Source organism: Moschus berezovskii, chromosome 15 (genome assembly GCF_049115385.1).
Source record: "Moschus berezovskii isolate FMDL1 chromosome 15, NW_MosBer_1.0, whole genome shotgun sequence".
Classification (NCBI taxonomy): Eukaryota; Metazoa; Chordata; class Mammalia; order Artiodactyla; family Moschidae; genus Moschus; species Moschus berezovskii.
Window position 1 is genome coordinate 31,533,454 of NC_142474.1, and position 25,490 is coordinate 31,558,943.

The 25,490-nt window shown below is 45.4% G+C and overlaps 1 protein-coding gene across 1 annotated transcript in view; it reads left to right on the forward strand.

Moving 5' to 3' along the window:
* TGM3 (transglutaminase 3) overlaps nt 1-15,332 on the forward strand; it is a 44,009-nt gene extending 28,677 nt beyond the window's left edge. The window contains exons 8-13 of the mRNA XM_055432769.2: nt 2,280-2,383; nt 4,176-4,418; nt 8,062-8,370; nt 10,648-10,805; nt 14,177-14,310; nt 14,678-15,332. Of these exons, the coding sequence (XP_055288744.2) occupies nt 2,280-2,383; nt 4,176-4,418; nt 8,062-8,370; nt 10,648-10,805; nt 14,177-14,310; nt 14,678-14,825 (1,096 nt within the window). The 3' untranslated portion in view covers nt 14,826-15,332. The remainder of the gene's footprint in view (nt 1-2,279; nt 2,384-4,175; nt 4,419-8,061; nt 8,371-10,647; nt 10,806-14,176; nt 14,311-14,677) is intronic.
* Nucleotides 15,333-25,490: the final 10,158 nt, after the last annotated feature.

Here is a 25,490-nt window from a genome sequence, read left to right on the forward strand (position 1 = left end):
TACAATGTTATATTGTTTTCTGCCATAGAAAAACACAAATCAGCCTGAATTTTCCTTTAATTGTGGTGGAGTTAAAACTATTTTCATATATTCAGTGATCATTTTTATTGCTTATGAAAATTGCCTGCTCATTGTCCATTATTGGCATGCTTGACTTCTTTTGTGTCTTGTTGTTTAGTTCCTAACTTTTTTGTAATACCAAGGACTGCAGCCAACCAGGTTTATCTGTCCATGGGATTTCCCAGGCAAGAATACTGGAGTGGGTTGCCATTTTCTTCTTCTGGGGATCTTCCTTACCCAGGGATCAAACCTGTGTCTCCCGCATTGCAGATAGGAGAATCTGGCTTTATCACTGAGCCACCTGAGAACAAGTTCTCGTGTGTCTTACTGATTTGTAAATACTTTATAATATTCATTATAGTAAGTGTTTAGCATACATGTTGCATATATTTCCCCTATTTTATTGACTTTTTCAACTTTTTTTCCTCTCTCTTTTTCAGACTGGATAATTTACACTGATCTGTCTTCAAGTTTACTCTTTTCTCTGTTATCTCTATTCTGCTGGTAAGCCATCCATTGAATTAATTTCAGATACTGGTCTTTTTTCCAGTTAAAATTTTCCATTTGGTTCTTTTTCTATATTTTCTATTTTTCTGCTAAGAGGTTCCATCTTTTCATTTGTTATGAGTATATTTTCCTTTATTCTATTGATCATAACTATCATAACTTCTTTAAAGTCTTTACCCAATAATTCTAGCATCTGGATTATCTAAGGGTTAATTTCTGTTGACTATCTTTTGCCTTGAGGATAAGTGACTTTTTTCTGGTTCTTTGGATGTTCATTAATTGGGGATTGTATCCTGGTCATTGGCTATGCCTTGTTTCTGCATTTTGTCTTAGGAGCCTACCTGGGGTAGACTCAAACTGCAAACTCTGTCTCACCTACGGTGGACAGCAGCTCAAGTTTCAGTTCATTTTTTAAATCTTTATCTGAACTGTTTGTGGTTTGCCTTGTATATGCCTAGCTCAGGGGCCACCCAGAAGCTTAGGCAGAGTTAATATACAGATCTATGTTCCGCTTTCTGACTCTTCTCTCCAAGACTTCTCTCACGTTCTCTAGTGATTCTTGTTAACCCAGGGTTTGTTTCTTAACTCCTCAGGTCAGAAAGGTGTGGACTGTCTGCTGGAATTTTTACTGCCCTCCACTATACATCTACTGCAGCTTGTCCTTAGGAGCAAGGTCACCAAAGCACAACTTGCTCCATGCTAGCCTCTTCCTCAAAGTTTTAACACCCTTCCAAAATCCTCTTACTTTGTTAGCTCTCAGATAGTTCTCTTTTGTCAGTTTGTTGTTTTTGCACAAAAGACTATCCATTATGAGCTTATTCTTCCATGCTGGAAACAGAACTATAGTCTCTTTGTTTACTTGGTATATGAAAGCTTAATATTTTTACCTAGTCACATGTATCATTCTGAAGATGGTTCTCTGCTTAAAACTATCTTTTCCACCTCGTGAATATAAACATTTTTTTTTCAAGTTGAATAGAACTTGAATTTATGTCAGATTTGCCTTTTTTTCCAAGTTGGACCCAAAACTGCCAATGCCAGTGTAGTTGTTGTGGATTTGGAGAGGAGGAGAATAGAGGGCAGAATAAAGAATGAAGAAAGCTTTGGATAACTGTTTACACCCCGTGAGGGAGGGGACCAATGACTGAGAACACAGAGATTGGGAGATGAGGGGTTCCACTGCTGAAGAGCATTTTAGGACTGGCACGTGCATTCTTCTACCCAGAGCGCAACCTCAGGGCTTTGCGGCTCTTAGCCAGACCTGCCACTCTTGCTGCACCCCACTCATTTTCATCCCGCATGAAACACAGTAGTGTACCCCCCCAGTGTGCACGAGAGAAAGCTGTGTGGGTTTGCTCGCTGGGTCTTGGCTCTAACCTGGATCCATTCTGCTCCTCAGAAAGGCAGTAGAACACGGTGATTTTGGAGTGAGGCATGCCTGGGGCCACACTTTGACTTTGCATTGTTAGTTGCTTGACTTCTCTGAGCCTCAGTTTCCCCTTTTATGAGATGAGCATAAAAGGAGTACCCATTTAACCATGCTGTGAGAATTTAAGGAGACAGTGCTTGCCGAGGTCCCGCACAATAACTGGCCCAGAGTAAACTCCCTTGAGTACGAGGGCACTGCACTGTCAGATCCGAGATGTGGTGCTTTGCCATTCCTCTACTGTGTGGCCTTGGCCAAGCTCTGCAGTGTGTGGTTCTGTCTGCAGGAACTTCCACGTCTGGAATGAAGCCTGGTTTGTGCGCCCTGACCTGGGCCCTTCGTACAATGGATGGCAGGTTCTGGACGCCACCCCTCAGGAGAGAAGCCAAGGTAACCAGTCCTCTGTCAACCTGCTGGTGTCCCCCTTCTCGGTTTGGCTCTGAGTCATGACTTCTCAATCTTTACAATGGTGGAAAGTGGCACAGCAAGATCCCCTAGATCTTCTCTGCCTTTGGAGGGCACAGAGAGGGATTAAAACAAAAATATTTTCAAAGTAGATTTCCCTCTTAATTGGCTCGGTTCAGGCTGCTATTTAAATGACTGCCATCCTTGTTCCCACATGACTGCTGCAAAGGCCCTGGCCCACGCCCGGCAATAGGGAAGAGAACTGTCCCCTGCCAACAGTGATTCTTCCACACAGCCTTTAGTAGCCCATCCCTCCCAGCACAGAAACCTTCTGTTTCCCTTCACTTTGGGACTTAGCCCAGATTCCCTGGCTCAGCTCCAGGCCTCTATGCTCACGGCCCCCCAGCACCCCTCTTACCTTCTGGGTGTCCCCTGCCAGGCTGAGCTCTCCTTCTCTCAGGCTGACCCTTTCCCTCCCCTGTGTCCCCACCTCTTGCCACTGTCCCATCAGATCTTTGTCACCGGGCTCTCCAGGAACCTTTCCTCTTCCCTCCCCTGACCTCCAGAGCATTCTTGTCCATTACCTTCATTTTCAGTTGTTTCTTTCAAACTTAAAAAAATTATAAAAGTCATATATGCACATGGTTAAAAAAACTCAAATTGTTTCAAAAGGACTACAATGAAAATGAAGTCTTACCCTCCTCCCTTGCTGCAACATCTCTACCAGAAGCAATGAGATTCGGGGAACTTGGGTATGAGGAGGGTAACCTCCAGATATTTTCTAGGCCACTATTCAAACTTCTCACTGTAACTCATTAGTGGTTACAAAATCAAGTTAATGGGTTGTGACCATTGTTTTAAGAAATGAAATAGAATAGCATGGAAAGGAGTGAGGAAAGGAAAAAAAGAGAAACTATCAGAGTGTATTGGACATTAAGAATAAGAATTGTCCTGTGGAATTTTTGTTTTAGGACCATATATGTGCCATAATGTAAAATCTTATTTCTAGAGGTCATGGTAAAAGAAAAAAAGAGTTGAAAGTCACTGTCACTGTTTCAGGCTTATAAAAGTGTGTGTGTTTGTTTTATAAACACAGATGGAATAATACTCTTCTATTCTGCTGTAACTTGCTTTTTACCATCTGGGCACTTCATGAAGGAAACTATATCTGTGTATCTATACCTGCATTTATATCTATGTCCTTCCATCCACCCATCCATCTATGAATCTATCTACCTGTCTGTCCATCTCTCTATGTATCCACCCAACTATCTACCTATCTATCTGTCTGAACTAGCTATGCTGAGTGCTCAAGAAGGGAGATGATGGTCAGGGCTTGGGAGCCCAAAGAAGCAGGACATCTCTCTAGGCTGGGTTTGCAGAGAAGTTTTCCAAAATAGGGGGGTGATTTGGGAAGAATGATTTGCAGAGTAGAAAAGAGGCAGCCCTGAGCACAAGACAGTCAGACTTTCCTCTTTAGGAAACAGACTGAGGGCAGGGGTTTAGCACAAATTATGCACCTACACAATGTGGGAGTGGGCCGTCTTCTGTGGAGCTGGAGTCTGACCAGAGTGCTATTGCACAAGATAACAGTAGCCCCAGAGGGTCTTGCTGAGTGCCCCAAGAGGAGAGCAGTCAGTCAGGGTTGAAGGAGTCTGGGGTAGAGGTAGGGGAGCTGGGTGGTGGGGAGGGCCCCCAGAGGAGCAGGACATGAGGTGGGCTATTGCAGAGGGTTCTGGCTTTGGCACACATCCAACCTCTGCACCGTGGCCCGCAGGGGTGTTCCAGTGCGGCCCTGCTTCGGTGATCGCTATCCGAGAGGGTAACGTGGACTGGGACTTTGACATGCCCTTCATCTTTGCGGAGGTCAATGCTGACCGCGTCACATGGATCTACGAGTCGAATGGTGCCTTGAAGAAGAATTCCTCAGACACTCACAGCGTTGGCAAATACATCAGTACCAAGGCCGTGGGCAGCAACTCTCGCACGGATGTCACCGAAAAGTACAAGTATCCAGAAGGTAGGAGGGGCTTGGATGGGCTGTGCCACCCAGGGCCTGGCGGTGGGAAGACAGCCTTGAGGCGGGAGAAGGAAACTTGCTCGTGTTCCTCCCGTGTTCTCAGCCAGTTGTGTCTGAGTGTTAGGACTGCGCCCTGGCATCTAATGCCCAGTTCCCCAGACTGTTTCCTGTGGGGGTAAAACCATCAGGGGCAGACACAGTGCCAGTGGAAATGCGCTGAAGGACTCAGGCAGCTGTCAGTCTAGCTTATCTCCAGCTGTGTCCCTTTGCCAATTGCACCATTAGGATGACAGCACCATGACTGAACATCACAGGGAGAAACTTGGCCCCCACAGAAGACCCCCTAGGGGTCTCTGTCAGTCCACTCCCCTTGCCTCTAAGAAGCACAAGCAGGAAACATCCTCTGAAAAAAGAAATGGACAGTCCCCAGAGACATGGGGATTGCTTTGTCTGCTTCAGTGGCCTCCCTGAAAGCCAGATGACGTGGGGACACCTCCTACACCATGAGGACAATGCCCGAGTCCCTGAAATCATCAGCATCCACTTGAGTGCTGATCCCCCTAAAGTCACCTAGAAGCCTGGTTGGTAGGAGGCTGCCTTTAACACAAATTACGTGTGTTGCTCTGTTTCAGAAGTTGCTTTCAGTGTTAGCAAATTCATATCTCTGAGGAATCTCAATAGTGACAAAATTCTACATTTGAAGGTGATGTTCATTTTAGAAATAGGCCAAAGTGAATTAATGCTTGCTCTAGAAAACCAATCACTCCTTAATCGGATCAACGTGTCACTCTAAACTCTTTGAAATAGTTGCTTTAGCGGGTCCTCACCTTACTTCAGGTTCTGAGGTGTCAAGAAAAGTGCTCTCGAGAAGGTACCCATGTGCACCCTAAAGTAAACCCCACAGCTTGGTGCCCTGGATGGCTGCTGCTGCCAGCTGCCATATACAAGAGGAAAGTTGAGCAACGGGGGTAGGCTCCAAGTCCAGGTGGATGAGCTGCTGGGTGTGGGTCCTTTGGAGGCACCAGAGTAATGAGATTGGTGCTTTCCGTTAGACCCCAATGTACCTCTGCAGCCCATTCCTCCCACTGGGGTCAGATGGCCTTTCTCTCAGTCAGTAAACATGTACTGAGACCTCCGAGTGCCCACTGATACTCAACTCCAGGAGGCCAGGAAGCACCCTGCAGATGGGCGCCTGCCTCTCCAGAGCTCACAGGTTGCAGGTCAGGCTTGAGTGTGACAAGAATTCTCAACAGTGTTCTGCTGTAGAAACAAGGGTGGGGGCCAAGAAAATGATAACCCTGGGCAGGAAGTGAACTCTGCCCTACCGCTTATAGCTGTGCAACCTCAAGCGTGATTCTTAGCATCCCTGATCCCTCACTTCCTCACCTGTAAAATGAGAAGAGCAAGGCCTCTCTTCAATGGGATTTAAATGAGCTAGTGTATAGAAAGTATCAAGGGCAGTGCCTGGCACATAGTGAGGACTTAATAAATAGTGATGATATTTATCAACTTGAACATCTGCAGCCTCATCGGAATGACCTCCCAAAGGGACTTTTAAAACGCACTGCCTATACAGTTGTGTGACTCTGTCGGGCCCCTTATCTGAGTGTCACACCTTAATTCCACTTCTTGGGAGCTCTGGCTGTCCCAGCCAAATCTCCTGAGCAATGAGGAGGGGCCACAGCCAGGTGGAGGGATCCCTGCTGGACCTCTGGCAATGCCCCAGCCCTTGTGTGACAGCAGGACTGATCACCCCACCTGTTGTTGCCCAGTCTCCCTTACCTAATGATGCTAGCTTGTGTCTGATGACCGCAGGGAGGAAAAGCCCATAAAATGGGTTGTTAAGCATTTGCGCAACAGCAACACCAAAGGAAAAAACAGTAGCAGGAAGCTTAGTCTTGAGTAAGCCTGGCAGGTGACCTATATAGGTGTCTAGGCTCTGAGCCTCGTTGTGCAAACACAACTGCTTCGAGGTTCTGGGCACAGAGGCTCAGCTCCCTGCTCAGCCATCAGACCTGGGTGTGGATTTACAGCTCGGCTAGAGAATGGGAAGGCACCAAAAGGAACCCAGCCCACCAGGAGCTATCAACTTGGGTAATTTGGCTGCCTGCCTTCTTTTCAGTAGGGTGTGTGGGAGAAACTACTAGACTTCAGGTCTAGACTTCTGGGGACTGGCCCTCTTTCCACCCCTAATTCTCAGATTGCCAACTACTTGGACCAGACACTCCTCCTTTTTAGGAACTTAACTCTAACCTGATGTGCTTAGATGTCTTTGGCGTCTCTGCCAGTTGTTACATGTGACTTACAGGAAAGATTTCTCTAAGTGATAAAGTGCTTCTAATAAGTCATCTTAAAATTTCACAGGTTTGCTGGGGCGGTTAGGGGCAGGAGCGTAAATATGGTCATTCTTTGTGTATCTCTGTCCATGTTACTGGAAATTCAGTATCTTCTCCTTGTTAGTGGCTCTGTCTTCTGGTCAAGGCAAGGAGACTAATGTGCACTGTGTGGTCTACCCCAGCTCAGAGGCTTGGAGTTGGTTATTAGCTCTTAGTGCTCCAAGAGCCGTGGTTTTTTTGACCATGATCTTGGCCTTTTCCTGGGGGCTGTTTACAGTATCACATTTAGCAGCACCCACAACAAAGGCTGAACCCATCCTGTGGTTCAGCCTTTGTGTTTTTGAAACCTGAACCCTCTCAACAATTTAAACTAGTCATAACCTGGAACCATACCAACTGTGGGAAGTTCTTGTCAACTGACACAGACCAAAGTTCCACTCTCCAATTCTCAAAGCATCATTAGAAATAAAGCAGAATAACAGGATAAAGTGGTCTGGAATTTTTTTCAGTGAGGTTTTTTTCACTTATGAACTCATTCTAATCTTTTAAAGCTCAGACTTGTTATTTTTTAAATTATCAATTTGTTCTTTGGGTTTCCCTGGTGGCTCAGATGGTAAGGAATCTGCCTGGGATGCAGGAGACCTGGGTTCAATCCCTGGGTCAGGAAGATCCTCTGGAGAAAGGAATGGCTACCCACTCCAGTATTCTAGCCTGGAGAATTCCATAGACAGAGGAGCCTGGTGGGCTACAGTCCATGGTTACAAACAGTCAGGCATGACTGAGCGACTAACACACGCTTTGTTCTTTAAGCCTCACAAAGGACCTTTCATTAAAAGAAAGAAAGGAGAGAAGGAGGAAGGAATAGAGGGAGGGAGGGAGAGAGTGAAGGAAGGAAGGGATCCAACCTAATTAACCTAAGCAAAAAGTCAAGCTATGTATTTTATGCAGCTTTCCCTACAGCTCGATGGAAATTTGAGCTGACTGGGAGAGCTGGGCTGTGAGCCTCATGTTAAGGAGGATGAAATGGAGACCTGGGGGAGGCCAGACACTTGCTTGGAGGTCAGACACATGTTAAGGAGGATGAAATGGAGACCTGGGGGAGGCCAGACACTTGCTTGGAGGTCAGACACATGTTAAGGAGGATGAAATGAAGACCTGGAGGAGATCAGACACTAACTTGGTTCAGAATCATTGTGCAAGAAGCAGAACCAGCTTTAGTTCCAGGTCACCTTTCCAGGCAGGGCACTGTTCTTTTTTCACATCACCACTGCATCTCTGAGATACTTTTCTCTTTTCCCACCACAAAGGTTCCAGCCAGGAAAGACAAGTATTTGAAAAGGCTTTGGGGAAACTTAAACCCAGAGCGTCATTTGGCGCAACATCTGCACACGGCCTGGCAAGAGAGGAACGGGAGCCTAGCATCTCTGGGAGGTTCAAGGTCGCTGGTGTACTGACAGTGGGCAAAGAAGTCAACCTGATCCTAATGCTCAAAAATCTAACAAGTGATATAAAGACGGTGACTGTGAATATGACAGCCTGGACCATCGTCTATAACGGCACACTTGTACACGAGGTGTGGAAGGACTCTGTCACTAAATCCCTGGATCCCGAAGAAGGTAATTCAACCTGTAGGCTGCTGGGGTGCCACATGCTCACGGTAGCTGGTATTCTCTTGGGGTTGGAGAATTCCTATTGGAACCAAATCAACTGATTAAGGAAGGAAACAGCACATGGTGAGCAGTACAAGTGGGGGTGGTGCCAACCAAAATACTTTCATGCCCTGGGGGAGAAAGAAAGAAAACTTTGACAGTTAAAGACAAACCACAATATCCCTTACATACCATTTTGCCTAGTGTGCAGAGTGCTTCCTTATATACTCTTATGTACTATCACATTTGACCTTCTACAAGGACAACTTTCAGCATTCCTTTTACAGAGCCAGAAACTGAGGCATGGAGAGATTGTGATTCACTTAGAAGATTAAGTGTCATAGCTAGTAGGTGGCAATGCTAGATCCTGGTCCTAGACTTCCTAATGTGAAATCCAGTGCCACCACCCATTTTCTAGGTTTTACTGCTGCGACCCCTTCCCCTTTCCAGCTCCCACCCTACCTTACCCCCATCCCACAGTGAATCACTTTCCAGGTTTGACCCTAGAAGGGTTGCAATATACCATGAGGGCTTGAATTCCCACCAGTGTTCCACCCACAGCTGCCTGTGGGTGGGTGAAGTTTCTTGATTTCCAGTGACAGTGATGGGTTTTCTTGGAGGCCTGGGAGGAAGAGTGAGTTAGTTCTCCTGGGTAGCACAGATGGGAGGGGACCAAGGTGGAGCAGAGAGAGGCTGGGACTGTGGAAGGATTAGAAGGCAGGTGTGCCCATGTTGGCAAAATCCTTCAAGCTGTTATGAAAAGTCTGGACTTACAAAGCAGATTAATAAGGGTGGGGTGGCTATTTGCTTCACATAAGGAGCTAATAAAAACTGATTACTTATACAGCCCATCTTGAAAAAAATTTGTCTGCAGAGAAACTGAGAGCTATCACACCTGTCAGAGGCAGCATCCCCTAGCAACCTGTCTTCTGGCAGAACTGAGCAGAAATCTTCCCTATAACAAAAGCACCCGACTGGCTGTTATTTACCTTCAAAGCTCAAGGGAAGAGCTATTTTTGTAGGCCAAAAATAATTTATGTGAGGGAAATGCTTTTTAAAAAAGCTGTACTTCTGCAAGAAGCAACAGAGTTAAATGGGAAGGCATGAGGAAGCAGGCCAAATGGTCTTGGAGTCCTGACATCATCACCTACTCTCTGGATGACCCTGTTAAGTCTCCCTCCTTTCCTGAGCCTCAGGGTTCACCATCCAAGGGAGCTGGACCAGCTGATGCTAGGGCCTATCATCTCCGTATTTGGGGCAGGCTGGGTAAATCCCTCCAGTGCTAAAAACAAAGATAGCTCCCTCCTTACAGCCTCACCTCAAGGAGTGTGTGACCTGTAGGTTCCGGGCATCCCCCAACCATCTAGCATGACTGCGTGAGGGATGGGGAGAGCACCCAGAGGCAGGCGAGGCACCCCCTTGCTTGCCCAGTGGGTCAGAGAGGGGAAGCTTGAAGCTTGGGGAGGAGCCAGAGAAGCAGAGAAAAGCTGGGGAAGGCCTTACCATCTGAGCGGACATTGTGACTCGGAGCATTGGAGAGGGTAAGGCACCTGTGTTGTCAAAAGGACAATAAGAAGTGTGGGAAAGAGCATTCTTTTGAGGAAGAGAGTGACACAGAGCCATACTGAGGGGTCTGAACTTTATTCCTGAGGCAGCGAGGGACCACAGGAGATTCTTCAGGTGACACGGAAGAGTGACATGATTTTGGGGAAAAGTGCTTCTAAAGCCCACCTGACTGGTGCGCGTGGGTGACTTAGAAGCAGGAGAGACCAGAAGTAGGGTGGTGGTTCAGATGCTGTTGCAATAGGATCCCAGGCTATACGGTCACCTGAGAGAACCAAGCTCTTATGTAGCCAGCCCCTGGCTTCCCTTGCTAGCTATTATCGTGTTGTCATCATTACTGTTTTTCTTACTGAGCAATGAGTTAATACTCATATTCTTCCCTGCCCCTTAGATGGAAACTTGCCCTCTGATATTTACCAGGACAGGGAGGAATTCTGAGCCCCCGTGAGCTCTTCCTCCTGGAATCTGCCTAGCCAGCTGGCATACTGGTCTCAGGGCCCCCACTCTACAGCTGGTGTGGAGCAGGCAGGTGTTCCCCCAGGGCTCGGCAGGGAGGATTCAGGCAAGCCTGGGCTCCAGGTGCTCCCAGCCAGCCCACACTGACTCAGCTTGGCATCAGCTTTTAAGGTTTCAGAAGCCAGCCCACCCCCTCTCACCCTGCTCCCTGATTTTTTCTTCCAGAAATAGAGTACCCTGTAAAGATCACATATGCTCAGTATGAGAAGTACCTGAAGGCAGACAACATGATCCGGACCACAGCCGTGTGCCAAGTCACCGATGAGCCTGAGGTGGTGGTGGAGAGGGACATCATCCTGGACAACCCCACCCTGACCCTCGAGGTAAAGGGATGCTGAAGGTGTGCTGCTCCATGCTAGCCCAGCCCTCCCAGACCACAGGGAAAGCCCTCTCTGCTGACAGGCCAAGCACAGGACCCAGCTCGGCTCCAGCCTCTGCCAGAAGGCTCAGCCAAGAGTTCTGCTCAGAGCAATGTCCTTGGGAAATCCCAGTGGTCCAGTGGTTAGGACTCCATGCTGTCACTGCCGAGGGTGCAGGTTCAATCCCCAGTCAGGGAACTAAGATCCTGCCAGTGGTGCAGCACAGCATGTCCTTGCTCCCTCTCTGGAAGGATCCATGGGCATGTTGCCCTGCGGCTTCTTTGGTTGCAGCTCTAGACCCACTGGGGATGCCAGCTGAGGAGCAGCTGGAGGGCTCTTCAGCTTACTCGCTCTGAACATCTGCTGTGTCCTGGGCTGTGCCAGGCTCAAGAATCACAGAAGACCTCAAGGGCTGGGTCCTGCCTTCAGAGAACCCACAGCCCAGCTCCCAGACGCATTTGTAGACCAAATCAGAAATGGGCATAACTCACTTGCATCTGCTGACTCTAGACCCCAGAGTTACAGAAGTGTAGACTGTTAGACAACAGAGAATGAGATGGCTGGATGGCATCACCAACTCGATGGACAAGAGTTTGAGTGAACTCCGGGAGTTGGTGATGGACAGGGAGGCCTGGTGTGCTGTGATTCATGGGGTCGCGGAGAGTCGGACACGACTGAGTGACTGAACTGAACTGAACTGAGACTCTTAAAAACCTGGTCTCAAGCTCTCATGCCCTTTCATTTCACACATGAGTAAACTGAGACCCAGAGAGAAAGGAATTGCCAAATATTGCCAGAGCAAGGGCTAGACCTCAGGCCCTTTCCAGGACATCTGGCCAGTCCATACCCAGCAGCAGCATCTTCCCAGTAGTTGACAATGAGGATGCCTTATTTTTTTGGCTGCAGGATCTGCTTCCAGGCTACCTCTCAGGAATGCAGGCATGTGGGCTCTCAAAGGTCTGTGGGAGGCACTTGGGGCCACTCTGTCCCTTCCTCAGCACTGGTGCTGGAAGTGTGGGGCTGACTCCAAGCCTGTCCTTACCCATACCAACCTCAGCCCATGGTGGAGGCAGCCAGAGCCAGACAGCACACATCTAGGGATGGGGGGCGGCAGGCAAGGACAGGCAGATGAGTAGATAAGGAAGATGGGGTCTTCCCTTGGGACCCCATAGAGAGCTTCATGGGTCAGTCTTCTCACAAGTCTGCTGCACCATCTGCCCCAGCAGTCTAGACAGCAATTGCCTTTTTTGTTGTTCCATCGCAATGCCACTAGCATCCCTAGCCCCAGATTTCTAGAGTAATTCATGACTGCCCTTGTCTCACCCTCCCTAAGCTACACCCCAGCTTTGGAGATTCCTGATGTCAGACAGAGGGCAAGGGGACCCTGGGCCTTCTCCTTGACACTACCCTGAAATAGAGCTCTCATTGTCCTGTGACTTCAGAATGGGGGGCAAAGTGATCCATCATCTCCAAGGTTAGGGAGAGGAGCCACCCCCATTCTAGGCCCATCACAGTGGTTGTGAAACAAAAAGAGCCCCCTCCATGAGCAGGACCAGAACAGAGCTTCTGGGCTCCTGGCTTGCCTTTTTACCCACCCAGCGAGTTTTCGTCCATGATTGTAGAAGCCTCTCCTGTTTCCTATGGTGTTTCCAAGAATCATGCCCCACCCCTGTAGAATGACAGGGAACAAGTGCCATTTGCCATTTTTGAGGCTGTGAAATGAAACATTCTGGGTGAAAGTTATCAGTGTTTGATAAAGTTCGTTCCTCAACCATTATATTCCCTTATCCAGTATCCTCAAACTTGCTTATAGCTTTCTCTTTTTTTCAAAATTTTGCTCTACATCTTTTAGATGTCCATATCAAATCAGTTTTATCTTTCAAGGGAATCTAACATTTTTTAAAAGGAAATCAGAATACACACAGCCTGGAAATTATTTAATCCTTTTTAAAAAATATCTCCTCTTTCTTCTTTCAGACATTTTTGTATGAATTTGCTCTTAACACAACTTCTCCTTTACTTTAGCCTTCAGAGAATCAAGGCGATCTAATCTTGATTGAATGAATTAATGCATAGCTGACTCAGAGCAGGGCACGTGGGTGAGCTGTATGAGAAGATAATAATTTGGGCAACACCCTATTGTCTTATTTATGATTGGGATTAGGCATTGAGGACTTTTGAACCAGATCATACAATCTGAACTTTATTTCAAAGGCTGAAGTCCTTCACATTGGCCCGTGACCTACTGACAATATCAGACACAGGTTTCTGGGGTGACTCTTATCCTCTTCTTTGGGTGTATGTATAGATTTAGGTCAATAAGATAGAGTGGTAAGCAGCCATAAAGAAAGGAAAACAAATATCAGAAAATCTCAAGTTGAATATCAGTGTGAAAAATATTGCAACATTTATATATATTCTTGGGCCCCAATGGCATAAAATTATGCTTCACCCTTCAAATCATGTCATACACTTAAATGAGTTCCATGGGAGAAATTGTGGTATAGACCATGGTCTCTAAAACATTTCAATTATGCACAAATTATTAGCAGGTATTGCAAAGTCTAGCAAGAAGAGAAAAAGGCTCTGGAACCAGAAATCTCTGTTACTGAGTCAATCTGAAGTGCAGATTTATTACTATAAAAGGGTTGCAGGGATAATTGGTGACAACAAAAAGGAAAACCAAATGAACAAAAAGCAGCTACCTCTAGGTAGCTGGGTTTTCAAAAGAAAAATCCACCCATCACCTAGTTTCGGTTTCTGTTTCCAAAGCACTTCCTTCTGCATTCATGATCTCATTTGTTCCCTTCTAGTCCAAGGAAGGAGGAGGGTAGGGATGAGCCCTCTTTATCAGGGAGGGAGTCAAGGCCCAGGGAGGTGACGCATCTGCCCAGGCTTGGCTGCTTCTCAGCAGGAGTGCAAACTTTCATCTTTGGGAGCAAACGGATAGTCCAGGTTGCTTCTCTGGCCAGCCCCTGATAAAGGACCCAGTGCAGACCACATGTCTGGGAAGTAGGGGCTGCCCTTCCCAAGATGAACTGAGAAAGGGCCCTCGAACCCAGCTGGGAAGTTAAGTGCTCTCAGCTGCTGCGACCTGCTGCCTCTCCCTCTGGGCTTGGGTGTCCTGTCTGTAGCCTGGGGATGACAGCAATTTCTTAGGAACCCCCTGCATGGATGGCACTGGCACTTAGGAGGACTAAACCAAATGGTCTTCCCTTCCTTTGTCCCCAGCTACATCTTTCCCATGACCAAGTCTCAGGCACTGCCCCATAAACTTTCAAGGGCAGATGAGACAAGCAGTCTAGCCCTGACTCTGTCAAGCCCTCTCCCTGCAGGTGCTGGATGAGGCCCGGGTGCAGAAGCCCGTGAACGTGCAGATGCTCTTTTCCAACCCACTGGATGAGCCAGTGAAGGATTGCGTGCTGATGGTGGAGGGCAGCGGCCTGCTGCTGGGCAGCCTCAAGATCGAGTGAGTCCCACACTAAAGGGCTGGTAGGGGATGGTGGGAGGGGGTCAGAGGGACTTCCCCAGAGCCCCAGGCAGGGTAGACAGAACTCTGCTAGCCTCTGAACTTGGGAATCTTCCCATAGGATGAACACTTGCATTTGGTTTAGGAGTTCACCAAACTTGAACTCAAGAGAAGTTCGGGTCTTCAGCGCTTGGAGCTGGTCCTTATATCTGGGAGCTCATGGGACCCCTACATTCCCCTGCTGAGGGATCCCAGGGCTGAAGGGGCTCGATGACCCAGGGTGGCAGCTAGAGGGAGTTGAAGGAGCAGTTACCTTGACCAGAGCAGGACTTGAGGCCTCACACTGACTCCTGCCCTTCCCCATCAGTGTGCCAGCCCTGCGCCCCAAAGAGCGGTCCCGCGTGCGTTTTGAGATCCTGCCCACCCGGAGTGGCACCAAGCAGCTCCTCGCTAACTTCTCCTGCAACAAGTTCCCCGCGATCAAGGCCATGCTGTCCGTTGACGTGGCTGAGTGAAGGGCCCAGGTGGCCCCATACAAACTTGGGAACACGGAGCAGGCAGGACTTGCTTGTGGAGTGAGCCCCTGCCATACTCATTATCCAGCCTGGGAAACTCACTCCGTCCCCCAAGGCGGCCTGGATCCAGAACTCCAGCCTCCAGCACACACCCGCTCCCTCACTCCCAGGCTGGGCTGGTTCCACCCTGGCCCATTACTTGATCACTTTTGCACGTTCCCTGAGCTTCTCCCCGATGCTGCCTGGTGTGTGAGCCCCATGGCCCTGCTCAGCCCTCATACCCTCAATGTTGTGGGCACAGAGTGGCACCTGACCCAGCGACTCTCCAAATGGATACTGGGGAAGAAGACGGTCTGGACTGTGTGCTGATGCTCAGCCTGCAGTTGGCACTTTTCTGCTCCTCCCCTGGGTCACTGTGGAGGTGGGGGTGGATGATGGTTAGCTATCCATTGTGACACTCACAACTACCCTCAAAATAAATGTTAAAGAGAGTGTGATCACACAGCACACTGACTCTACAAGACTGCTGCTTCGCCTAAGGTGGTGGAGAAGGAGACAGTGGGGCTGGGGCCATATCCTTCTGGAGGAGGGATGGCATTGGGGAAGCCGTGCTCTCCATGTTCCAATATCCAAAAGGAGTGGGCTGGTTCCCTGTGGCTCCAGGTGCAAAACTAGGGAGAAGTTTCAAGTCAGTTTAGGAAACTGCACTAAGATGATGTCCAAAAACAGATTGACTGCCTTGGGAGGGAGTGACTTATCCAGCAGGTTCAGACATTGTGGGGCTAAGTGAACCCTTCCAGGACCCTCTACGGGCATCAGAATGAGAAGGGACTTCAGTCTTCACTGGAACCTTCTGCAGAGCAGCTGTGGGTGGTGGCCTAGCCTCTGTCACACTGGGCTCACCCCAACGTGTGCCACACTCGTCCTCTGGCAGCCAAAGCAGTGCTAACTCCACGGGAACCTTCTCTGCCTCCACACATGCTCTCGCGGTTCCTCGGTCTGTGCCCCTTGAAATCACCCCAAGCAGATCCCATCGCCTTCAGTCACTGGTGCTGACTAACCTCATTTTGGCGATCACGCCTCACTGTTGGGACATGAGTCCCATCTAAACAGAAGCTTCAGCCTCACATCCAGCTCAAAGTTTCTTCCCTATGCTCAACTCAGGCCTGACCCAGGCTTGTAGGAGGCACCGTCCATGTCCTCCTCTTACTTCCTCCTTCTTCTTTTGTTGCTTGATCCATTAGAGGTGGAGCAGGGAGGGAGGAAATTTAGAGAAAAACCATAAAGTTCCATTTCACTGGTGCTGATGTAGTATGGCCATGGAAGCCCACCATATGGCTGGTGGGTAAATGCAGACTTTCTGCACTGCGTGTCCCCCAAGATTTGGGCCCCCAGAGTTCTCCCCTACCTCTAACTGCACTGGAAATGCGGTCCTATAGTGATGGCTTGAGGCTAGTTCTGTTTGTGGCCTCCACTGCCCTGCCCCAGCTGCCTCCTCTCCCCTTCTCATCTCAACCTGGTCCAGCCTCGGCTGCCCAATTCAAGTGCCCAGGTGGGCAGTCAGCACCAGAATCTGTGTCCATGTTTGCTCCCAGTGTCAAGGAGCTCTTACCAGGGTCCATTTCTGGTGTCTGAATGCAGCTAGGCCTCCCATTCTCCGCAGGACAGCAGGCTCCCAGCTGTGGAGGGGGACGCTCATCTAGTCTCTTAAAGCTTTGCCCCTCTCTCAAGTGTCCCTTGGGACTGGGCTCCAGTTCAGAGTGAGGAGGGGTGGGGTTAAATAGACATACTTCTTCTCTACTTTCTATCGGAAACAAGGAAACCCAGAGGTTTCCATTTCCTTCCATCTCCATGAGATGGAACAGACCTTAACTCTGTCAAGCATCTGAGCGCGTCCTTTCTGCCAGTCTCTCTCCAGGGAGATGAAAAAGCAACAAGAGCATGACCCTGCCCTTGGGTTTCCATCTCAGGGAAATCTCATGAAGTGCGATGGGAAAAGTCCATGTAGAATTTCTAATCAACCCCAAGCACATGTGGCTTAGAGCTATAGTTAAACACCCCTCCGCAACTTGACTTCTGAAGAATTTAACAATAAAACAAAGTAATAGCAGGCCAAGGCCACAGCACCACATTTATTTCTGGTAGACTTAAAGTTAGAGGTGGTAGTGAAGTGTGAGATGCAGTGGGCCTGCTGGCTAAACCCAAAAATTAGGTAGACTTGCTTCATCGGTTAGGATCTATGCTCAGTGACCACAGCAGGGAAACCCAAAGTGCCAGGGTCCTAAACAGGATGGCCGTTAATTTCTCTTGTATAAGAGCCAAGGGAAACAGTTAGGGGGACACAGGCTTCCTTGTCTTACCTCACTGTCATCCTCCATATGTAGCTTCCACCTACTGATTGCAGGTGATTGTTACATCTCAAGGCAAAAGTCGCAGGCTGTCCAGCAGGAAGGAAGAAAAGGCAAATCGATGGGCACCCTCTTTCCCATCGAGGGGACAATCTGAAGGTCAAAAGTTGAAATTGTACATTTCACTTCTGCAAACATCCTATTGGCCAGCGAAACTAAAAGTGGCTTTTTTTAAAATGAATCCACTGACATATTCCAAGCCAAACTGACTGGGAAAAATTAAACAATATACAAATTACAAATACCATGAGAAAAGCTACAGCTATTTAAAAGAAATGGAGGAATATGTGAGCAATGTTTTGTCAATAAATCATGCAGCTTAGGTAAAGTAAATTCCTTAAAAGACACAAACTGTCAAAATTCATTCAAGAAAAGTAAACATTCCCTATATCTATTGAAGAAATTGAAGTTGGAGTGAAAAACCAGCAGGAACTGTTCAGGAGCCTAACCAGCCACAGAGCAGGTGGCTGTTTTATCAGTATGTTTTCCTGCGGTTTGTTATACAGGAAAGGATCCATTTTTTCCCATTTCCATGCATACATTTGTGTGCTCTCCAGGAAAATGTTCCCTCTTCTGAGAAACCTTCTCCATTTCCCTCCCACTTTGCTGCACCCAAACACAGTTGGCCCCTCCTTCGTCTATGACTCCCTTCACTGTGTCTTCTCAGACCACTTGGCTTAAAGTCATCTGGGTCATCTCTCCTCATCTTAGACTAGTACTTGTCATGGGCAAAAAGCAGGTTTCCTTTAGCCCTGCATCCTCCACACTTAGCAGTGTCTGGTGTAGATGAAGTACTCATAGATATTCACTAAAGACCAAAGAAGTAAATTAAATTGTAGATGAATGAATGAATGAAGTGACCAATTGTAATCACTAAAAAAAAAATGTAATATCTAACCTTCATTGAGAGGGTAAACTGTAAGTTACTGTTCAAAGTATTTTTGAAAATCTATTGAGTGCTTGCTCTGTGCCAGATATTGCGCTCAATATTTCACATCCATTATCTTACTGAATCCTATATACCATTCTTGAGTAGCAATCATTATTATTCTTATTTTTGTTCTTTCTCTTTCAATAGATTTTATTTTTTAGAGTAGTTTTAGATTCATGGCAAAATGGAACAAAAGTTACAGACATTTCTCATATATCCCCTGCTGGATATATGGAACAAAAGTTACAGACATTTCTCATATATCCTATGCATATGTGGATATGCATAGCCACCCCCATTATAAATATTCCTACTGAAGTGGCAAACTGTCGGGAGCCGGCATGAGAGACCCCGCCCATGACAAGGTCTTGGCTTGAGGAGCTGGCACGCAAGGCTGTCCAGACCTCCGGGGATTTCTCAGGGCCACCCCATCATCTACTCCCGGGCCTCCGTCTTTTCTTCTTCTGATACTTGGTAGTCCTCTGTGCTTTCTAAGAATTCTTCTGACTCCTGCTCAAATATCCCCCTTGAAGCCTTTGCATGGCAGCAATACAGTCCCTGAGGGTGTATGGGCCCTATAAACAGGCCAGGAATGAAAAAAATATTTTTAAACAAAACACCCTACCCCTTCTGGCCCTGTTGGGGTTATAAATGTCAATTTAGAATTTGGAATGCTCAAGACTGCACAAAGTGCCCCTGGCATAAAACTAAGTCTGCTAACAATAGGCCTAAACACTCCACAAGCAAAATGGATACAGAGCCTTTCACGAGTTTAGAAGGGCCCCTTAGGGTGAGATCTGGAGGGAGCTCTTGAGACTCTTGGCCCTCAAGGTCACATACCAGTGCTCGCTGATATGTCTCTCTGCCCCCTGTCCATGGTGTGCCTGGGAGTACACTAGAAGAAAACATAAAGGTTGATGACAAAATGAATAAGCATATAGTATTAGTGTAGAAAATTGTCTCTGCAGATGTACGGGGGTAGAGCCCAAAAACAGATACCATGCTACCTAGGGAGTCACAAAGTCTGCCCAGAATTGAGGCTCCCAAAATAAGGCTTGCTAATAATTTTTACAGTTGACTAACTGATAAATAAATAAAGCCATTTTTCATGCCTTGTGGCCTTGATGTCTTAAGAGTCCATTGTTTAAGAGTTATGCATAAAGGTACTGACTGTTCTGGAAGATGGTTTATGACTGCATTCCTGGCACAATTTTATCAAGACAATCCCTCCTCCCTTTTTAGTATTGTTGGTTTTAGGATATACAAGCACTGATGTAAAAAAAATAAAGCAGTCTTGATTCTGCATTCAACCAAGACTCGACTAGCTTTTTTTTTCTTTCTTTTCTCGCTGACACTGCTCATCCTGAGGGTATTCCTGGACTCTGCCGGGGCCGGACCCCAGCAAGTGGCACCCGAACAGGGACACCCGACGGTAAGCCCCCTAACTGTTCAGTTTTCAGAGTGACTAGGACCCCACCCAGGGCACTGCAGGCCCCCCAGCAGCAAACCACTTCAGCATTCTTGCCTTGAGAATGATATGAACACCCAGGTCAGCAGTTTCCCAATATGCTGCTGGAGAAGAGCAAAGAAATAGTTCCAGAAGGAATGAAGAGGCTGAGTCAAAGTGGAAACAAAACCCAGTTGTGGATGTGACTGGTGATGGAAGCAAAGTCCATTGCTGTAAACAATATTGCACAGGAATCTGGAATGTTAGGTCCATGAATCAAGGTAAATTTTAAGTGGCCAAATAGGAGATGGCAAGAGTGAACATCAACCTTTTAGGAATCAGTGAACTAAAATAGACCGGAATGGGTGAATTTAATTCAGATGATCATTATATCTACTACTGTGGACAAGAATCCCTTAGGAGAAATGGAGTAGCCCTCATAGTCAACAAAAGAGTCCAAAATAAAGTACTTGGGTGCAATCTCAAAAATGACAGGATGATCTCTGTTTGTTTCCAAGGCAAATCATTCAATATCACAGTAATCCAAGTCTATACCCCAACCACTAGTGCAGGAAAAGCTGAAGTTGAACAGTTCTACGAAGACCTGCAAGACCTTCTAGAACTAACACCAAAAACAAGACATCTTTTTCATCATAGGGGACTGGAAAGCAAAAGTAGGAAAACAAGAGATACCTGAAGTAACACGCAAGTTTGGCCTTGGAGTACAAAATGAAGCAGGGCAAAGGTTAACAGACCTTTGCCAAGAGAATGCACTGGTCATAGCAAACACCCTCTTCCGAAAACATGAGATGACTATAGACATGGACATCACCAGATGATCAATACCCAAATCAGATTGATTATATTCTTTGCAGTCAAGGATGGAGAAGCTCTATATAGTCAGCAAAAAACAAGACCAGGAGCTGACTGTGGCTCAGATCATGAATTCCTTATTGCAAAATTCAGACTTATATTGAAGAAAGTAGGAAAAACCACAAGGCCATTCAGGTATGACCTAAATCAAATCCTTTAATATTATACAGCAGAAGTGACAAATAGATTGAAGGGATTAGATCTGATAGACAGAGGGCCTGAAGAACTATGGACGGTGATTCATAACTTTATACAGGAGGTGGTGATCAAAAACATTCCCAAGAAAAAGAAATGCTAAAAGGCAAAACGGTTGTCTGAGTAGGCCTTACAGAAAGCTGAAAAGAGAAGAGAAGCAAAAGGCAAAGGAGAAAAGGAAAGATATACCCATCTGAATGCAGAGTTCCAAAGAATAGCAAGGAGAGAAAGAAAGCCTTCCTCAGTGACCAGTGCAAAGAAATAGAGGAAAACAATAGAATGGGAAAGACTAGAAATCTCTTCAAGAAAATGAGAGATACCAAGGGAACATTTCATGCAAAGATGGCACAATAAAGTACAGAAATGGTATGGACCTAACAGAAGCAGAAGATATTAAGAAGAGGTGGCAAGAATACACCAAAAAACTATATAAAAAAGATCTTGATGATCTTTTAAAGATCAAAAAGATCTTGATAACCATGATGATGTGATCACTCACCTAGAGTCAGACATCCTGGAGTGCCGAAATCAAGTGGGCCTTCAGTTCAGTTAGGAAGTATCAATACAACAAAGCAAGTGGAGGTGATGGAATTCCAGCTGGGCTATTTCAAATCCTAAAAGATGATGCTGTGAAAGAGTTGTACTCAATATGCCAACAAATTTGGAAAACTCAGCAGTGATCACAGGACTGGAAAATGTCAGTTTTCATTCCAGTCCCAAAGAAAGGCAATGCCAAAGAATGTTTAAACTACTACACAATTGCATTCATCTCACACACTAGCAAAGTAATGCTCAAAATTCTCCAAGCTAGGCTTCAATAGCATATGAGCCAAGAAATTCCAGATGTTCAAGCTGGATTTAGAAAAAGCAGAAGAACCAGAGATCAAATTGCCGATATCCGTTGGATCATAGAAAAAGCGAATTTCAGAAAAACATTTGCTTCATTGACTACACTAGAGCCTTTGACTGTGTGGATCATGAAAACTGTGGAAAATTGTTAAAGAGATGGAATACCAAGCCACCTTACCTGCCTCCGGAGAAACCTGTATGCAGGTCAAGAAGCAATAGTTAGAACCCAACATGGAACAACAGACTGGTTCAAATTTGGGAAAGCAGTACATCAAGCCTGTATATTGTCACCCTGCTTATTTAACTTCCATGCAGGGTACATCATGGGAAATGCTGGACTGGCTGAAATACAAGCTGTAATCAAGATTGCAGGGAGAAATGTCAATAACCTCAGATATGCAGATGACACCACCCTTATGGCAGAAAGCAAAGAGGAACTAAAGAGCCTCTTGATGAAATTGAAAGAGGAGAGTGAAAAAGTTGGCTTAAAATTCAACATTAAAAAAATGAAGATCATGACATCTTGTCCCTTCATTTCATGGCAAATAGATGGGGATAGAGTGACAGATTTTATTTTCTTGGGCTCCAAAAATCACTGTGGATGATGACTGCAGTCATTAAAGTAAAAGATGCTTTTTCCTTGGAAGAAAAGCTATGACAAACCTAGACAGCATATTAAAAAACAGAGACTTTACTTTGCCAACAAAGGTCTGCATAGTCAAAGCTATGGTTTTTCCAGTAGTCGTGTATGGATATGAGAGTTGGACCATGAAGAATTCTTCAGCTGAGTGCTGAAGAATTGATACTTTTGAACTGTGGTGTTGGAGAAGACTCTTGAGAGTCCCTTGGGCTGCAAGAAGATCAAACCAGTCAGTCCTAAAGGAAATCAACCTTGACTATTCATTGGAAGGATTAATACTGAAGCTGAAGCTGCAGTACTTGGGCCACCAGATGCAAAGAGCTGACTCATTAGAAAATACCCTGACTCTTGGAAAGAAGGCAGAAAGTGAAGGGGACGACCGAGGATGAGATGGTTGGATGGCATCACCAACTCAATGGACATGAGTTTGAATAAGCTCTCAGAGATGGCAAAGGACAGGGAAGTCTGGTGTTCTGCAGTTCATGGAGTCACAAAGAGTTGGACATGACTAATCATCTGAACAACAACTAGAATAGTACATTTGTTACAATTGATGAGCCTATGTTGACACATCATTATCAACAGAAGACCATTGTTTCATTAAGATTCACTCTTGCTGTTGTACATTCTGTGGGTTCAGATAAATTTATAGTACAGTGGTACAGCCTATCACTGTAGTACCACAGTAGTTTCACTGTCCTAAATATCCTCTGTGCTCCCTCCACCACTTCTAATGACTGGCAACCACTGATCCTGTTACTGTGTCCATAGTTTGCCCTTTTTTAGAAGACCGTATAGTTGGAATCATACAAAAGGTAGTTTTGTCAGCCCTGCTTCTTTCACTTAGTAATATGTATTTAAGTTTCCTCTATGTGTTTTCATGACTTGATAGCTAATTTATTTTTAGTGCTGAATAATATTCCTTTGTCTAGATATGCCACAGTTTGTTTATCCATTCACCCACTGAAGGACATCTTGAATACTTCCAACTTGCAGCAATTATAAATAGAGTTGCTGTCAACGTCCATTGCAGAGTTTTGTGTGGACATAAGTTTTCAACTCTTTTGGGCAAATATCAAAGAGCCTAATTTCTGGATCATGTGATAGCAGTATACTTATTTTTATAAGCAACTGCTAACTTCTCTTCCAAAGTAGCTGTACATTATCATTCCCAACAATGAATGAGAGTACCTGTTGCTCCATATACTCATTGTTTTAATTTGGATTTCCCTGATGACATATGAAGTGGAGTATCCTTTCATATGCATATTTACCATCTATATGTTTTCCCTGATATAGAGTCTGGTAAATGTCTTTGGCCAATATTTTAGTCAGGGTGTTTATTTTCTTATGGCTGAGTTTCAAGAGTTCTTTGTGTGTTTTGGATAGTAGTCCTTTATTAAATATATCATTTGCAAATATTTTCTACTAATGTCTGCCCATTTTCTCATTCTCTTGACAGTCTTTTGTAGATGAGCAACTACTAATTTTGATGAAGTCCAGCTTATTAATTCTTTCATGTATCATGCCTTTGGAGTTGTATCTGAAAAGCCATTGCCAAATCTAGGGTCATCTAGACTTTCTCTTCTGTTATCTTCTAGGAGTTTTAGCATTTTACATCTTTAATACAGGTCTGTGATTCATTTTACGTTAATTTTTGTAAAAGGTATAAAGTCTGTGTTTAGATTCCCTTTTTTCACATGTGGATGTCCAATTGTTTCAGACTCTTTTGTTGAAAATACTATCCTTTCTCCATTGTATTGTCTTTGCTCCTTTGTCAAAGATTAGCTTTGTGTACAGACTCCAAATGTATGTGAGTCTATTTCTGGGCTCTCTACTACATTTCACTGAGCTATTTGTCTATTCTTTCAGCAATGCCACATTGTTTGATAAGTGTAGCTTTACAGCAAGTCTTGAAGTTGAGTTGTGTCGGTCCTTTGACTCTGTTCTTCTTCTTCAATGCTGTGTTGGCTATTCTGGGTCTTTTGCCTGATTGCAGCCATGAAATTAAAAGACGCTTACTCCTTGGAAAGAAAGTTATGAACAACCTAGATAGCATATTAAAAACCAGAGACATTACTTTGCCAACAGGTCCATCTAGTCAAGGCTATGGTTTTTCCCGTGGTCATGTATGGATGTGAGAGTTGGACTGTGAAGAAAGCTGATCGCCGAAGAATTGATGCTTTTGAACTGTGGTGTTGGAGAAGACTCTTGAGAGTCCCTTGGACTGCAAGGAGATCCAACCAGTCCATTCTGAAGGAGATCAATCCTGGGTGTTCATTGGAAAGACTGATGCTAAAGCTGAAACTGCAATACTTTGGCCACCTCATGCGAAGAGTTGACTCACTGGAAAAGACTCTGATACTGGGAGGGATTGGGGGCAGGAGAAAGGGATGACAGAGAATGAGATGGCTGGATGGCATCACCAACTCGATGGACATGAGTTTGGGTGAACTCCAGGAGTTGGTGATGGACAGGGAGGCCTGGCGTGCTGTGATTCATGGGGTCGCAAAGAGTCGGACACAACTGAGCGAAATGAACTGAACTGAACTGAACTGATAAACATTAGAATCATTTTGTTGATATAGACCAAATAACTCAATGAGATTTTGATTGCAATTGCTTTGAATTTACAGATCAAATTGGGAAGAACTTACATCTTGGCAGTATTAAGTCTTCTTATCCATAAATATGGACTATGTGTCCTATATTTAGTACTTTGATTTCTTCATCAGAGTTTTATAGTTTTTCTTATATAGATCTTGTATTATTTTCTTAGAATTTTATCTATTTTATTTTGGAGGGTGGTGAATTAAATAATATTATGGGTTTTTAAAATTTCAAATTCAGCTTTCATTGAAGGTATAAAAGAAAATTATTGACTTTTATATTAACTTTAAATCCTACAACTTTGCTATAATAGATTCTTAGTCCCAGGAGTTTGCTGTTGTTGTAACTGATTCTTTCAGATTTTCTGCATAAATAATAATGTTATCTATGAACAAAGATAGCTTTATTTCTTCCTTCCCAATCTGTATATATTTCTTCTTTTTTTCTTCTTGCATTATCTAGAACTTCCAATATTGAAAAGAAGTGGGAAAGCTTATAGTATGATCCTTGCTTTGTTCTTGTTCTTAGTGGGAAAGCTTTTAGTATGATGCTGTCTGGAGGCTTTTGTAGATTTTTTTAAATCAAGTTGAGGAAATTCCCCTCTATTCTTGGTTTACTGAAGGTTTGAATCGAGTGTTGCTTTTTGTCAGATGCCTTTTCTACACCTGTTGATTTGATTATGTGATTTTTCTTTAGCCTATTGATGTAATGG